Source organism: Denticeps clupeoides, chromosome 11 (assembly GCF_900700375.1).
Source record: "Denticeps clupeoides chromosome 11, fDenClu1.1, whole genome shotgun sequence".
Classification (NCBI taxonomy): Eukaryota; Metazoa; Chordata; class Actinopteri; order Clupeiformes; family Denticipitidae; genus Denticeps; species Denticeps clupeoides.
The window spans coordinates 10,223,581-10,240,612 of record NC_041717.1 but is presented as its reverse complement, the minus strand read 5'-3'; the positions used below and the strand labels follow the sequence as shown (position 1 = coordinate 10,240,612).

Sequence of the window (17,032 nt, the reverse complement as noted above, 5' to 3'; positions counted from 1 at the left end):
TAGGAATGATTCAATTCCACGCTTTATTTCTTTAATTACCCAAGTCAAAATGGCACAAAAAAAAAGAAAAAACCTGACCCTGTCACCATGAAAAGAATTAAATATATACGTATACATATATACATTCCAGGAGAAAAAAAAGCCTCGCCAACAGTGCTGCACAGTTTCCATGCACCTTGACATCACAGCATCCAGTGGCTTCGGCTGCCCACCTCCACTCGCCAAGGGATAGCCTTAAAAAGCCTGGAGATTTCCTATTATTTATTGATCTAGACATGCTGCTATTCAAAGCCTCCGAGGGTCTCCTCCTGGACGCCTCAAGACCCCTTTTTTTAAATGCGTCCACGGTACAAAACCCCCCCCCCACGTGATTCATTTTCCACCGCTCCCCCGAGCTGGAGTGGCCTTGCCCACGTCCCCGCTCCTCTCCGAGAGCGACGTGCCGTTTGATTCGTGTTTCGACTCAGAGTGACTCATCAGCTGGTTTGATTCATTTCAAACAATAAGAGAGAAAGCCCCGGGGTAGGCATCCCCCACCCTTTTACTTTACCCCAATAGCCATTTACGCCGCCCATCGGCTGCAATCAAATCTGAGGTTATATTTTCATAATCGAAAGCGCGACTGAGCATCTCCTGCTGCAAAAAAAAGGCAACAAAGTTGCTGACAGGAGGCCACGAAATTTGCCAGAACATTCTGAACATTCTGAACGTTGTACAGAGCAGGAATGGTACAGCACGAGAACCGGGTTTGTGTAAAAATCCTACAGGCCCCGGCGTTTGAGGCTCCTGATGGAGCAGGGGCGGCGCGTAAATCATCAGGTTTCGCTACACGTCTCCATTTCCTCTTTTCCCCCCCATTAAAAATGATAAACTGTTCCCCGCTGAACTGCTCGCTTTCGGGACCCCGCCTGCACCTTTTCTGCGGCTTTATAAACCGTCTTGGTGGAGGATGCTTTCCAGCCTCCCTTTGTCATAGATGAATAAGAAAGTAATTAGGTGCACGTTGCGGCAGCTGCAAGGAGAGGACTGGATAGTGTTACACGCCGGATCTGTCCGCCTTAACTACCGCCCGCCGTGTGTATCCTTCCAGAAGGGGGGGATGGACATCCGCATTAAAAAAAAATAAATGTATTAAAATAACAACTAATGCGATTTTAACACCGGGTGAGGTTGGGGGGGGGGGGGGGGGGGTGAGCCTTTTGTCATCCCAGTGCGTCCACGAAATTTCTCCCCTCCTCGGTAAAACAGGCCAGCACAACCACGGCACACGAGGACCTCTTCGGTGCCATCAAGGTCTAAACACAACGTAGATTACCATTAAAATGCCGCCGTGCGCAGCCCCTCGCACACACCACACCCGGCGGTGCCATTAAAGCTGCCCAAACATGTGGTGGTGGTGGGGGGGGGGGTTGCTTTCAAGACGCGATGGTGCTCCGAGCTCACGACCACTACAGAGGAGGAACATCAAAATACGGATTGTAGAGGCAGGACCCACATTCGGGGCTCTGCCTCTCTCTCCACACACACACACACACACACACACACACACAGAGCACAAATAAAACAGGGAGGCCTCCATTTATCCCCGAAGGGCAAAATGGACAAAGGAGAGCTAAATTACAGCGACTGAAGCATTGCCTAATATGAGGCGCACCAAGAGGAGCGGGGAGAGCAGACGAGAAGAATGGAAGGGATTCAATAAGAGCCTCGGTAAAAATGAACAAGAAAGGCCGGTGCTCAATACGTCGGCCATCAGACGGTCAAAACAAATAAAGGGAGCCGCTGTACAGGTACACAGCTCAATATGGACTCGCTGGGCTGGGGGCCGCCTGTCAGCGGGGAGAGGAGACACAGCTTTATACCCATACAGATGAGCCATTAGTTCTCCCCTGCAGTTTGCGCTTGGCTTACGGGGACGGAGAGCCGAGGCGGCCCTGCCACGCCGGAGCCCTCCTCCTGCAGACTAATGTCTCCCTGAAGTTTTGTTAAAGCCCAGTTATTTACTTCTCGCGGAGAAATTAATATGAAAATGTCCACAGCGGCCCGGGCCTGTGATTGGCTGCGGGGGTCCGAGGCGGTAATGGCCGGGCGATGCTATAGGCTGATCGATACTGAGGAATTGGGTGGAGTGCTTCTGGGACATTGTTAAGGCCGAATGGTTTGGCGGCGGGTGCGTGTCACCATGGACGCCCAAATGAGGCGTGTGCAAAGTCAGCACAGAAGGTTCAATACTAGCGTATTCCAGGGCTTTTATCGTTTTATTTTGATCATCAGTTCATCTGTCCGTTTTTTTCCTTCATTATTCAATTAGTGAATAATTAATGAAAACAAGAATTTAATAAATCTTTTATTAATGGCAGAGACGTTAAGCGGTAGCTTTGTGGTACATTTGTTATGTACTGACATGACAACATAACTAACCAATTAGTTGGCCACTATTTTAATACTCTAATATGATCAATAAGTTGATATAATCCCTCTAATATTGGATTCGTAGTTTCATTTGTCCTCTAACTGCAGCACGAGGCCGAACGCAACGCGCCACGTCTGGAATAATCGGGCCAACGTGGTATTTTTCACCCATCGCACCAAATTAGCCGAACGTGGCGTTCGGATTTCTTCAGAAGAGCGAATACGTTGCTGTCAGAGCGAGATCTGAGCTGCGCGCCCTGCCACGGTGGGTGTGGAGGAAAACCACTGTGGACAGGTATGAAAATCAGCCCGAGGGCGGGTCAAAGCCATTAATCTGACGTTCTTCCCCCTTTTCTTCAACAGTCGCCGTCGTCGGCGCGTGCAAAAAGCCCGTTTTATCGTTCAGCTCCAAACGCTGAAGTGTCTGCTTTGAAGTCTCGGGTGCTAATGCTGCCGCGGGAGGTTAAACAGCTTAGAAATCCGGTCGGTTTCACTTCTCTCTAATGTTAGCGACTCTTTTTTTTTAAAAACGTAGCGGGGACGCGACTCCTGGATCTCACAACTCAATTTGCCTGAGCCGCAAGAAGAAGAAAAAAAAGCTCTCCTCCTCCTCCTCCTCCTCTCTTTCTCCCGCCGTCTGAGACGAGGGAATTATCGTACCAGCGTGACAGCGGAGTTATTTTTACAAGTCCACCCCACCTCGCGTTCTCCCCGCGCGGGATACGGAGGCTTGTTCGTAAATGTTTATTTAGTGGAACATGGACATGACAGAACTGGGTCTGAAAGGAGGAGCGCACCTACACTTTGCAAGGAACGAAACGAAACGAAACGAAAAGGGGGAAAAGGAGGAGGAGCTTCTGAAGTCCAGCATGAGGAGGAGGGGACTTCGCCTACGATGTGACCGTGCGCGTGTCTGTGATTGTGCTTTGAGCCCCTCCCTGCGTCCCTGCCATCGCCGGCTGGTCTCCCAGGAACGCTCCTGTTGTTTGTTTGCTCCGGGTGGCCATGGCTCCTCTGCTTAATTCCCGTCCCGAAACCCCACCTGGAGGAGCGCCTCGTACGCCGACAATCGCACGAAAAGGGCCAAAAATCAAACCCATTCTACCATGGATGAGCACCAAGTCGGAAAAAGCAGGAAGCTGGGAGACGTTTTCACAGCCAATTTGAGCCAATCGGGGGACAGCTTCTGGCAACGCTCACGAGGAGCTGCTCGCAGGCGGCAGAGCCGTTCCACTATTTGGCAATGCTGTTGTCACTTGCCGCGGATTAGAGCTGACATGCGAGAGAGCCTGAGTCATGAAAAGTGTGGCGATCTAAAGCGCATCCCCTCAGAGGAAACGCAGCAAGTCGTGGCAGGGTGGTAGTAGCCTAGCGGGTAACACACTCGCCTATGAACCAGAAGACCCAGGTTCAAATCCCACTTACTACCATTGTGTCCCTGAGCAAGACACTTAACCCTAAATTGCTCCAGGGGGGGTAAATTAGGGCTAATTCTGATTGTAAGTCACTCTGGATAAGGGCGTCTGATAAATGCTGTAAATTTAAATGTCACCACAAACCAGAGGGTCACCACAGCCACCACCACCGTTACAACCACAGCTATAGGGATCTTCAAATGGACCAGTAACATCATTATGGACACGTAATCTAGACCATGACACTGACTACATCCTGGACTCCTCCAACCCTACAACCGTAGGACTGATTATTTTATCATATCCAACCCTGCACTGACACCATTTGCAGGCTCACTCTACCCTGGAAGGGGGTCCCTCTCTGTATCACTCCTTCCCAAGGTTTCTTCCTTTCTTTTTTTCTCTCTCCTAGAGTTTTTTTGTGTGGAGTTTTTCCTTGTGTGCAGAAGGGTCAAGTGTGGGGGGTGTCAACTGTGGGCCTGTCAAAGCCCATTGAGACATACTGTATGTGATTTTGGGCTATATAAGAAATAAATGTTGTTGTTGTGGTCTCCAGTACGCTCCACTGGCATAAGAATCTCCCCTTATTGGACCCGGGCATGGGTGCGGTTATTTTTTACCAAAGTTGCAAAGTCGTTAACCTTGAAGGAACCGAAGCTGAAGGTGTCCCGATGGTCAGCTGGGCCCAAAAGCAGGCATCCCACAAGCCGAGCTCCCCATTGGCTGAGAGTTCGGCCTGGGCCCGGCAGCACCTAGCAGGACACTCTTGACCTGTCCTTTCCACCGGCACCCACAGAAATGCCATCTGGCTGGTGTGAATGATTACCACAGCAACGGCCGCGCGACCTGCAGGCCAGCAGGAACCAAGGTCACACCACCTCATCGCCGTGTTAGTCCAGTTCCAAACATGGCTGAGGAGCATTGCAATTCTTTTTTTTTCTTTCTTTTTGGCTGGATGTTGTTCATTTCAGCCAACGGGAATCCAGAAGCCGACAAATCTTCATCTTTTTCTGCAGCCTTGAAATTATTAATACCTTTGTTTTCACTGCATGCACTTACACACGCATGAGATGAAAACGATTAAAGGAATAATAAGAGCTGCTGGGTATAATAACAGTAGCCTATAATGCCACACGTATAACATGATGTAATTAGAGAGCAACAGAACGAAGGCGCGGTATAAATGAGCAGAGGGAGAAAATACCTGCCGTCTCTTCGCATGCAACAAAAAAAAAAATAGATGAAACGACTCCGGACTCTCGTCCGGTCAATGCGAACAAGCCATCCATGGCCCGAGGGGGGGGGGGGGGGGGCTAATCTATTGCTCAACACAAATCTCAAGTTCAGACCTCAAGACGGGGGGGGGGGGGGATTACATCATAGGCGACCAGATAGGGTTTCGCGGATAAGACGGCGTACACGTGGCACGATTGGAGCAGGGGCGCTCGCAGGCCGCCACCGCCAGACATCGCTGCATCGGCCTCTAACAAGCAGACTCGTTTTTGAAGAGCCGCACGTTTTACATCGTACGGCTCAATTCCTCGCCCGTCCGCTGGGTCTGGAACAAACGACAAAAAAAAAAAAAAAAAAAGAAAGAAAGAAAGAAAGAAAACAAAAGAAGTTCCCCAGAGGTCACCGCTGCATCCGTTTGTGTTCCACCCGCAATTTATTCTGCTTCGGCAAACTTCTTCTCCTTAACCAGAAGCACCTCGCCGGGCTTTCAGGGCGCGGATTTATTCATGAGATTAGCCACAATTTACCTCCTCTTTCTGCCACACGCGTTCGTCGCCACTGGACCAGACAGCAGAACTCCGGCGCGGAGCCGTGACTGACGGCGAGGGGCTTTTACATCAATTAACCGCGCACGGGCAATTTTAAAGGGCATACATTTACAAAAAAGAAGGTTACGAGCCATATGCAAAAATCAATTGAATATTCCTAATGGGCCTGAATAAGAATTTTTTTTTTCTCTTCCCCCCCCCCCCGTCAAAACAATTACCGGCTCATTAAAACACTTAAATGTGACACTTGGCGAATGCGGGGGGCATTTTCGCTTCCATTTAACATTTAGCCGACCACCTGGGAGAGTTGTGCGAAGGTCTGGCCGACTGCGACGCGCGGTGACAGCAACTCGCCCGCCCGCCGCCGTCCCTGCGCGCGTTTCGGCAGCCGCCGGCGAGACATTACGAATGTTTAGCGAGCGTTCCCCCCCCCCCCCGCGCGCGCGCCCGCGTGGAATTTTATCCGGTGGCCGCCTGTCGCGGGGCGCAGGTGGGCGCATCAATAACGCGCGCCAGGTGCAGAACCCGGGCCTTGTGGGTAAACAGAGCCCGGCTTTGGCACTCGGATGTGCCGCGCAGGCCAGGCCGCGGGGGGAACGGAAAGGAACGAAAACGCTCCTTAACTGCCACCGTAATGGCATTGCGGGCGAGGTGTGTCATCACGCCATTCGCTTTAACCGCCGCGGATTTCATCCGAATGCCAATTTATTACCAATTTAACACCAAAACCCCCCAAAAAGTGGGCAGGAACGTGCTTTATTAACTACATTTAAACGAAGCAGAGAACAATAGCGTGAAATGTCGCTCGGCGTCCTAATGTGGCGGAGGGGCGGGATCGATGGCCGTTTGGCAACAGAAATGATGCGAACAGACCCACAGCTGAAGATGCAGTCTGGGAGTATGTAGTTCTAAGAGGGGGCCAGTGGTGGCCCAGCGGTTAAGGAAGCGGCCCCGTAATCAGAAGGTTGCCGGTTCGGGGTGGTAGTAGCCTAGCGGGTAAAACACTCGCCTATGAACCAGAAGACCCGGGTTCAAACCCCACTTACTACCATTGTGTCCCTGAGCAAGACACTTAACCCTAAGTTGCTCCAGGGGGGGACTGTCCCTGTAACTACTGATTGTAAGTCGCTCTGGATAAGGGCGTCTGGTAAATGCTGTAAATGTTCGAATCCCGATCCGCCAAGGTGCCACTGAGTAAAGCACCGTCCCCACACGCTGCTCCCCGGGCACCTGTCATGGCTACCCTCTGCTCACCAAGGGTGATGGTTAAATGCAGAGGACACATTTCATTGTGTCACCGTGTGCTGTGCTGCAGTGCTTCACAATGACGATCACTTCACTTTAAGAACATTTCAAGTTCCTACAACCAAGAAAAGTGAACTCACATCAACGCAACAATAAAAGTGTTCTGACTTCATGAAGCATACTTTCCGTGCCAACTGTTATCTATCGTATGGACTACCGGGGTATAATCGCCTAAAGCGCCGTGTTGGATACAAAACGTGAATTTCACTCCTGTTCTCAGGCATGCATGTGACCACCATCGTGTGCTTTATTGTCATCATCACCATCACCACCATCATCTGGGCATTTCCTGCATCTGAAGCGGTGTGTTCTCTGAGGGTGTTGGTGGTGGTGGTGATGATGATGATGGTGGTGGTGGGGTGGCTGATAATGTCAACGCGACGCTTTAACAAGGACCCGTGAACGCCGCGATCGGGGGGGATTTTAAACAACCATCGCCGATCTGGCAGATCTGGACCCCCCTCCGCTCCCGTCAGTCCTCATGCCACAGAGCATCAATCACGGGGCGGGGAGCTGCGCCCTTGCGCCGGCCGAGCCTGGTTTACAGACGTCGGCGGGGACCGCGACCGCACGGTCCTTGCGGGGACGCGATGCAGACGTACACGAAACCACGGTCCCGAGAACCCCCCGATCCGAATCCCGACCCTCCTCGTTTATCCACCACACAGTCGGCGAACTAGTAAACTTGTCCGGCCCCCGGGTTTAAAAACCGAAAAAAACACGCAATACAAATGTGAAAGTTTCGCCTAAATCGGTCAGCATCTGGTGCAAAAAAAAAAAAAAAAAACGGGGGAGAGACGCGGACAAAAAAAAAATACGCCAATTAAGCCAAGATCACGTTCAAGATCAAATTCGCGATCCGGTCCCGATTCCGTCCGAAACGACCCCGCCGCGACGCGTTATAACTTCGCGCCGCCGGTAATGTCACCGCAGCGACACGCACCGCGACGGGGAGACAAGCCGCGCGCAAAACGCGGCGCGTCCGCGCGTTTCCACCGGAGCCCCGGACGCCGACGTGTCTCCTCCCGCCCCGCGACGCCGGAGAAATAAAATAGGAAAAAAAAAAAAAGTTCCGGTGCGCGCGGCGAGGCATTAAAAGTTTCCATTTTTCCGGCTTAATCGCGTCGAAAACGCGCAAAAATCAGCCCCGGCGGGCGCGCGCGCGGCGGGAGCGCGGAGCGCGTGCCGCCGCCGCTCCTCGGTCGCGGCGCCGCTGATCAATGATTGAACCGAACAAAGGCAGAAGGGGGGGATCAATTTCTAATAAGTATCAGCGCGGCGGCCGAGAGGGGTCGCCGGGAGCGGCGTCGCCCGGCCGGGCCGGTACCGTACCTGTTCCGGGTTCGCGCGGCGCGGGAAGGCGGCGGAGAAACACTGACCTGCAGCCGCCGTAGATCAAATTTCTTCCAATATTGAAACATCGATCCCACATCGGCGGCCATCTTGGGGGATATTGAGGAGAATTTTTTTTTTCCACCGGCTACAATAAATATGTGGGCTGGATTCCCCTCGTTAAACAGCGCTGACGCTCGCTGGCTTCACATGAAAAAAGAACATATATATATATATATATATATATATATATATATATATATATATATATATATATATATATATATATATATATATATAATAAGAGCGAAGGTAACAAGAGTATCCCAAACTTAACGCGGCGTGTGAAACCTTTTAAAAACGTGTTGGGAACGTTTTAGAAAAAAAGCGTTTCAAAATGAAAAAAAAAAAAAAGTAGAAGGCATATCCACGCGTTTGCGCCGGTCAGAAGATTAACTGGGCAATTGCACTTGATTTTGGTTTTGGGCAAAGTTATCGATACTGACGTAACGGGCTGATCGATATCGTCTGGAAATGGGAAGGGGAGCGACGGAATAATTAACGGGAGCGTTTCGCCGCGCGTCTTCCCCCCTTCTGGCGCGGGCGGGTTGGCGCGTCGCGCCTCGATTGGGCTCGAACGAGCGAAAGTTTTCAAATGAGCGGGTTTAATTGACAGGAATGGGGACATGGGGACACGGGGACCGACGCCGGCTCTCCTTCTTCACCCCCGTTTTGCGGCAGATGCAGTTTGCACTTTTAATATAGCCTCATATAAAGTGTTTAAGGGTTAAGGTTTTTTTTCCCTTCTTAATGATAAATTATTATTTTGAAAAAATAAACAGGATATGTGCACCCCAAAACGGTTGATGCAAATAAGCGTGACCCTAAAATAGCAGAGATCATACAATTAAAACACAACATAGCCTCAAAATAGGAACACTAGTGCTTTTAGATGAACTGTTTGTGAGTTATGTGTTTATGAGTTATTACATTTCATCTAGTAAAAGCAGAGTATTCTTAATGGTCTGTTCATAAGCCGTTTATTACCATGCAGAATGAGGAATTGCGGGTCAAGGAATGGTAATGAAGCCGTTCATGCAGATTTCGCAATATGTTAATAACATGCTCTCCTGACCGACGTTCTCTTAGGAGGTTTTGGTGGTGGTGTGATGGTGAAAAGTGGGTACTGCACCGTTACCTCTGACCTCCTGCAAGGCCAGTCCTGGTTGTCTGTCTTCATTTTTATTTTGTTCTGGGGTTTTTTTCCCGCCTCTTATCACACACCAAAACTGTGGCTGTTCTTGGAATGGGGTCGTCCATCTCTTCAGATGATCATCTCTCATCTGCATTTTTGCCTTCATGAGCGAGGAGTGAGATGCGCTCCGTGTCCCATATCGCGCCCCCTAGTGGCGGTTTTTTTTTCATGCTCGCAGCAAGCATTAAAAAAAGAAATAAAAATCAATGTCAGTGAAATGTCTTCTCTATATTGTAACAAAGGACGTGGAATGTGGAATAACTAATCGTCACAGGAAGAAGATACTTCGGGTCTTAAACTTTGTTTGGATTTTCATCAACTCCTTACCATATTGGGTTATTTGTATGCAATTTCTGATTCTCCACGCTGATATGCCAGCGCTTCAAAAAGCAATAAGCATTTTAAATAATTTTAAATTTTCCCAATGGGATTATTGCAGATATTCAGATGATTCACCTCCTTTTTGCAGAGAGTCATAAATATAGCAATATGAGCAATAAGTATAAAAAACATACAAGTCATTTTTCTTTTAGGTAGTTAAACCAAATTTAAAACATTGCTCTATATGAGAAGAAATGTTGATTTTTTTGTACAAGAGACAAAACCCCAAGGTGGAAAGGGGGAAAGGTGATTATTAAAAGTTTCATTTTTTATTGCATTGTATTTATGGCTCGAGGGGGAAAATAAAAGCAGGGGTCTTATAAGAAAGTAATAACGTATCTTATTCTGCAGTGATTCATTGGTAAATTTGAAATTTAAATCAGGCACTATATGAATGCCTGCTTTGAGCACCCCATATTGCTGCAGTAATATTCAAAACTGTGTTTATGGTGTAGTCATAGTCTCGTCAGGGAAGAAACACCTTCATTAATGGGACTGAAGTACAGTACCACACACTGGAGGGAAAGTTCTGGGCCATTTTAGTCTGTCAGCAGGCTCAGTGCGTGAGGAGAGACAGCTGTCAGCCATTTTCAACACTGGGATACACTTAATTGGAAATAAAATGGTATGTAGTGAAATGTAGAATAAATAAAGAATATATGAACAGTATGAAGACAATACAGATTTTATAAGAATTGGGTAGAGAGCTCCTGTAATCCATAAAATTATCTTGGGGACCCTTGTCTTGCAAAGTTTAAGGTTTTCACAGCTCAGCCAATAATTATTAGTCCTTCATTAGCTGGATAACATTTGCTGGCCAACAGAAAACCCGCAGCTGTGCAGGACGGTGGGTCCCCATGAGTAGGATTGGAAGAAACCTGCCCTAGTCCATTTCACTCAGTGCCACAGGCTCACAGGCATGTCTGGGGGATAGAGGTGCTCAACATCCACATACTTCCAGGAATGTTCAGAAATAAAGGTCTCCACTGGGACCTGAGAACTGGCTGGCATTCAGAAATCTGCCTTCAGCACATGTTTGTGCTGAGCACCACCAGGTGGAGAAAACTGGTAGCTGAAGTTCGCAGTGCCAGAAAGGTATTTTCTCGTTTAATCAACTCACGTTTAAATCAAGCAAATATCCTTTTTACTACCAATGCACACAAACGAAATAGAATATTGTGAAAAAAAGGATCAGATGATCATTGAGTGTCTTGATCAGGAACATAATGGTAGTAAGTGGGGTTTGAACCTATAACTCATCTAAACGTCTGGTTTATTTGAGTGTCTGCAACCACCAGAATACTACCAGGCTACCACCTACTAGGGGTACTACCCACTAGGCTGCTTCTTGCCACTTTGTACTGTAGTCACTAAACATCTATTGTGTAATAAGGTGCATTAGATTAACAGGATTTCATTAAGAAATGTAGGCATGTACAGACATTGGGTTTTGTTCTCATAAATATGACATTACCACAACATAACACTATTCTCACTGTCATCTGAAATACTATATGCTGCATGGTTCTGTTTGTGCCAGTGTATATGGATGATCCTCAAGGACTCAAAAGTGTCTCCTCTGACATACACCACGCCATGAATCCTGGACTTATCGCTTCTAATGGTGGAACAGTAATAACATGAGGCTAGATATTGTGGGATTTGAACTAAAGGGTGTGAGATGAGGGGAAAATGACGCAAGGCACCTTGTGAAGGACTTTTTTTTGATTGCTTGTCTTGATGAAACACAAGCAAATTGCATTTTTACCGTATTTATTAATATTTCATGATGTTACTAATTGTGTGTGCTTGCCAGATATTGGAAAGTTATATAATGAATATTTTCCTGATACAAATTTCTTTTAGATGAGCTAGTAAACTATTAATTTACTTAAGGGTTCAGGTCTTATTGTCAAAGAAGACAGAGATACAGCATTATATACTAGTCTTCCTGTGGATGGCAGACCAGCCGAATGCCATGAAAGCCACCTGGGATGGGACATCGATTCAGTTGCTTCACTTTTCTCCTTCCCCATTGTGTCCAGCTTAGACATAAAAGCTCTGTATTACTTTTCTCCTGGCCTTGGTCTCTGTGGAGATAACACACAACAGCCGAAGAATGGGGGTGAAAGACAAAATGCAGCAACTGGGACTGTCTGTCAAACCTGCCATACTCGGCTCCCTGGGGAAAGGCCCGGGCTCGTTTCTGAAGCCTCTGCAACTGTGACAAGCGAGGACCATGGCCTGCTAGTCCAAAGCCCAGAGTGGATTCGGATAATGGCCATGGGGGTGCGGCAGGGAAGTGACTGCTCTACCTGGTGGCATCTCTGCCTAAAGAAGGAGCGAGTTATTCCTAGTCCATGGGCAGGACAGCAGGAGGGGGGGTATATAACATCCTCCTCGCATTCCACAGCATCACAAATTCCACCAGCCATCCTCCATCAACAACCATGGTGAGTTTACTTCATTATTTACAGGGTCCAAACCAAAACGCAGCACAAAGAGCTGGCAACTAAGATCCTTTGTTCGGTAAGAAATCTGGGAATATGAGAGCATTTTATTTTGAAATGGCATCTATTCACGGAGTTTAAGTTTGCTTAACTGGAAAATGGAACGTAATTTCACGGCAGCGGTCAAACATCAAACACCGCGTCAGTTTAATGGACTTGATTACAGATTCTGGTCATTATGCTGGTAAAAAACACCCTGTCTTGGGTGTTATGTTTCATTTGTGCCAAAATAGCCTGACAGAGTTCATGTGTCGTGTGATGGAGAAGCTTTTCTAATTCTGAATACGAATAAGGGCTTTCTCACATTGTCAACCCCACAAACTGGGGCCTTTAAACTGAAGCCTGGAGCCAGAGAAAAATAGCAACACCATCTGACACCATCTGTGCTGATGATAACATGTAGAGAAACTGTGAATTTAAATATATGTAGCCAAAAAACTGTGTAAAGTTCTGTTTATCTGTGGTCTGTGAACTGGCTCACGCTTCATGCACCAACCTCTCAAAGAAATATAAAAATAAAAATAAACAAGTTATGGAATTAACAGATTCTGTCCGGCTGTAAAGAAACAGGGTTAAGAATGTTGCTCATGGCTACAATGGTAGAACTCAACAGAGGTTTGGCCACTTTACTATTAAATGGATTCGAATATTCAGTCACCCAAAGTCACATTACAATACCAATACCAGCAGGATGGAGGAAGAGGGAAAAAATAAAAACTACAAAATGTTTGACCTTGCTCTCCCAGTCACAACTGTTCAGGCCTAATCCACAGAGAGAATCTAAAGGCAGCTGTCTGGAGCCTGTGTGGATCTCGGAGTGTGAGGTCACGGCGCTGTGGCCGCATGCCAGACTGTTTTCCCAAGTCCGTGGCAGTGATGTAAATAGTAGAGCGTAATCCCTGCCTGCACGGGATTAGGATTCCAACATGTCTCAGAATTCCGACTGTCAGCGCGTCTCCAAGAACCATAATCCCACGTCTGATCTGTGTGAAAGTGTACATTTTAAGGCCCCAGAGGAGAAAATGTTCTTCTGATAGCAAATCTTTAGATGATCAATGCATAACACATTATGCCCACAGTAAGATTCCTTTTTCTGTTTCTTTTCAACTCGGGTTTAGCCAGTAAACAGAATCATCGCTTCAGTCCATGACAACACACAGCTCCATCCTTCAACAACATCGGCAAGACAACTAGTTAAACTCATTCCCAGTTCTTGGCAGCCAACACAATGTCTTGTGCCAGTTTTCCGTGCAAAAGAACTAGTTTAAAATTCATCTGATACAAATGAAAATAAGTAGCTCACATGTTTTTTTATTAAATAAGCCACTGTCCAAAATGCTCCCATCACAAAATGAAATCTGTGGACTGTGTTTGAAGTTCTCGCAACTTTGTATGCACTAGAACAAGCGAACAAGGTTGCACAGGCATTGTTCCTTTTTGTAACTTGCAAGCCTTTTTCTTTTCTTGTTTGTGGTTATTTCTGAAAATGTATTGATGTTCTTGATGTGCCCTCTTTGCACCGCATCCAATAGAAACAGGAACGTCTGACGGCTGAAGGATTTTTTTATTTTTTTTGTATTCCAGGCACCCAAAAAAGCCAAGAGAAGAGCCGAAGGAGCCAATTCCAATGTCTTCTCCATGTTTGAGCAGGCTCAGATCCAGGAATTCAAGGAGGTAAGTGGACAGCGAACTCAAAAGATCCCCTGTGAAACAGAAGCTTTCTTGCTCATGCACAAAACAAGATGACAAAGACAATAATGGGAAGAGGAAGAATTCGAAGGCGTCGCCACCATGGTGGGGATTCGTTCTCTGCTGTATCTCCTGTGTGGCAATGTTGAGCGGAGCTGGTGAATAATTTAGAGTCTGTCAGCAGCGATTAGAGCGGAGAGGTGATTTACACGCTGAACGGGCGCTGTCAAGCCTCTGAACCCGGAGCAGAAAATGGAGAGGGACAGACATTCTTCCTGGCCTCAAAGCGACTGAGGAAAGAGCAAAACAAACGTGATCAACGTGAGGCATGAGGCTAATTCCAACCGGCTGCAAAAGACACCACACACGCACACACACACACACACACACACACACACACACACAGGTAGAAAAAGTGGGTTGTGGGTTGTAGATGTTGGTTTGCTTGTCTCTTTCTCTTCCCCTGTCCTCTCCCAGGCCTTCACCATCATGGATCAGAACAGGGATGGCTTTATAGATAAGAACGACCTGAGGGACACCTTTGCTGCTCTAGGTAGGATCCCGCTTCGCCAGTTGGGGTGAAGTCTGTCTGACTGCTCTTCCTCTGCTCTGCACAGGCCGGCTGAACGTGAAGCAGGACGAGATAGACGAGATGCTCAAAGAGGCTCCTGGACCAATCAACTTCACTGTCTTTCTTACTATGTTTGGAGAGAAGCTGAAGGGTGAGCACACACCTGCATGCTTGTTCAGAACTAGTCCTCATGAAGTCAGCCCCCATACCCCCTTTAAGTAACACCAGACTTTGTCACATGGTTTAGACCTGTGCCAATCTGAGCCCCGAGTTTAAGCCATCAAAATAACCCTTGAGCTTGTGGTATGTTCACTCTTGTCATAGCATATACAGTGGGAACAGAAAATATCCATACCCCCTTAGATTTTTCACTCTTTGTTATATTGCAGCCATTTGCTTAAGTTTATTTTTTCCTCATTAATGTAATGACAGAAATGACAGAAAAACACAGAATTGTTGACATTTATTAACAAAGAAAAACTGAAATATCTGAATACTTTCTAAACCCACTGTATGTCTTCACTATTTACAGACGAAGAGAAGGAACTAACTACATAGCTCTTATAAGTGTCACCCAGTTCAGAGTTTAAAATGGGAGAAGCCCATGTTGATGACTGCTAGCTCTCGTTCACCCTGCTTCTTCATTCCTGGCAACATAAATACAAGTAGCAAAAACACATGTTGCCAGTCCTCACTCATAGAAAAATGCACAAAACATGCAGAAAACAGACAGGTATGTAACTGTTGCAACTACTTTATGAACTTAAATAAGTTTTGGAATCCTCTTTACCTATTCTTAACAAGCAATCCTTCCCAAAATATGAAACTCAGAGCCACCAATCTGGCAACAGTGAGTGCTGCCCCACCTGTTTTTTTTTTTATTGCTCATAATACATCTTCTTCAGGTTTTGCAGGACATGCTGTGTGAAATTTTAGTAGACAATTGTACACTGTGGTGACTGTAAATCAATTTGAGGTGCAGTGGAAAGGCCGAGACACAGTTGCTTCCTATTGGGAGAGATTTTCCCCCAGATTTTTCCCACCTTGTATGCGTAATAACCATAGGTCAAAAATAATGTTTCCACTCTTAACTGAACAGAATGCAAACTCTGATGGAGTCAGAATGACAGATGCCTTAGCAGCAATCAATCTGAAGTTTAGGTTGAGTTTTTTGCCAGGGATCAGCACCACAGACAGCTCCCATTTATTATTCACAACCTAGAGGCAATAAGGACTCTCAACAATGAGTAAAGAGATTAAGAAATATTTCTGTGTGTGTGCGTGTGTGTAGGTGCTGATGCAGAGGAAACAATCCTGAATGCTTTTAAAGTATTTGACCCTGAAGGAAAAGGAACTCTGAAAAAGGACTTGTAAGTTTCTCTGAAGTGTGCTGTTTGTCATACTGTGTCATATGTGTGCCAACTCACAATACCATTCCTTGTACCATTGATAGTGTCACTGAGATGTTAACAACACAAGCTGACAGATTTTCCCAAGAGGAGGTATTGTCTTTGTTGTTATTTTTGAGAGATTATTTTTATTTTTAAAATGACATTTTACTTGTTACTGTTAAACATTTGTTTGATTGCCCATTAACAAATCTGCTTTCTGCTTTAGATGGAGCAGCTGTTTACAGCATTTCCCCCAGATGTAGCTGGAAATCTGGACTACAAGAATCTGGTCTACATCATAACACATGGGGAAGAGAAGGACCAGGAATAAATACTTTCCTGATTCCCCATCTGTCTTACAAAACTCTGCCTTTGTGTCTGTGCCATATAATTAATTAATCATAAATTCTAAAAAGGACATCTTCAATAAAAAGAGTTCAAGGATGCATTAGTTCTAACTGTAAGATTCCTATTTGTCACGACACCCAGGAAAGGAAGGACCCAGGTGCAGGTGCTTGAACAAAAACCAAGTTTTATTGCAATACAGGACAAACAAACATATAGGAATCTACTTGGGGAAAAGGAGTGAGGAATGGGCAAAGGAAAAGCTCACTCACACAGGGAACACTCCACACACTCCACATCTTAAACACAAAACATTAGATCATTAACATAAGCCTCTGACCTGACTGGCAGATGAGGCCCGCTTGGACCCTGCCCTCGGCCCCGCCAGCCCACAGTGAAACCACTGGTGAGGACAGCACCAGGTCTACAGAGCCAAAACTCCATACACACTCTCACACTACGCGCACTCGAGACGGAGAGAACAACAAGACTGGCGCAGGTACTCTTTTTAAGGAGGGAAACGGGTGTGGGTGATTGGGAAGGGGCATGCTGGATGCCTGGAAGGATCATTACAATATTCATAAGATGGCACCAGTGGTATTTGCTGTAGAATAATATGGTCAAGTATCATTTTTTTATGTAAAA

At 46.7% G+C, this 17,032-nt stretch overlaps 2 protein-coding genes across 8 annotated transcripts in view; one reads left to right on the top strand and one right to left on the bottom strand.

Annotated features, from left to right (window-relative positions):
* Positions 1 to 8,416, bottom strand: part of cux2b (cut-like homeobox 2b) — a 112,275-nt gene extending 103,859 nt beyond the window's left edge. For all 7 annotated transcript variants that reach the window (XM_028995332.1, XM_028995333.1, XM_028995335.1 and 4 more), the window contains exon 1: positions 8,293 to 8,416. In XM_028995332.1, coding sequence (XP_028851165.1) covers positions 8,293 to 8,355 — 63 coding nt within the window. In that variant the 5' untranslated portion in view covers positions 8,356 to 8,416. The remainder of the gene's footprint in view (positions 1 to 8,292) is intronic.
* Positions 8,417 to 12,313: 3,897 nt separating this feature from the next.
* On the top strand, positions 12,314 to 16,486 carry myl2b (myosin, light chain 2b, regulatory, cardiac, slow). Its single transcript, XM_028995341.1, has 7 exons — positions 12,314 to 12,334; positions 13,976 to 14,065; positions 14,558 to 14,633; positions 14,698 to 14,802; positions 15,943 to 16,021; positions 16,105 to 16,153; positions 16,269 to 16,486. The coding sequence occupies exons 1-7, from the start codon at positions 12,332 to 12,334 to the stop codon at positions 16,371 to 16,373; spliced, it is 507 nt and encodes a 168-aa protein (XP_028851174.1). The 5' UTR covers positions 12,314 to 12,331; the 3' UTR covers positions 16,374 to 16,486.
* Positions 16,487 to 17,032: the final 546 nt, after the last annotated feature.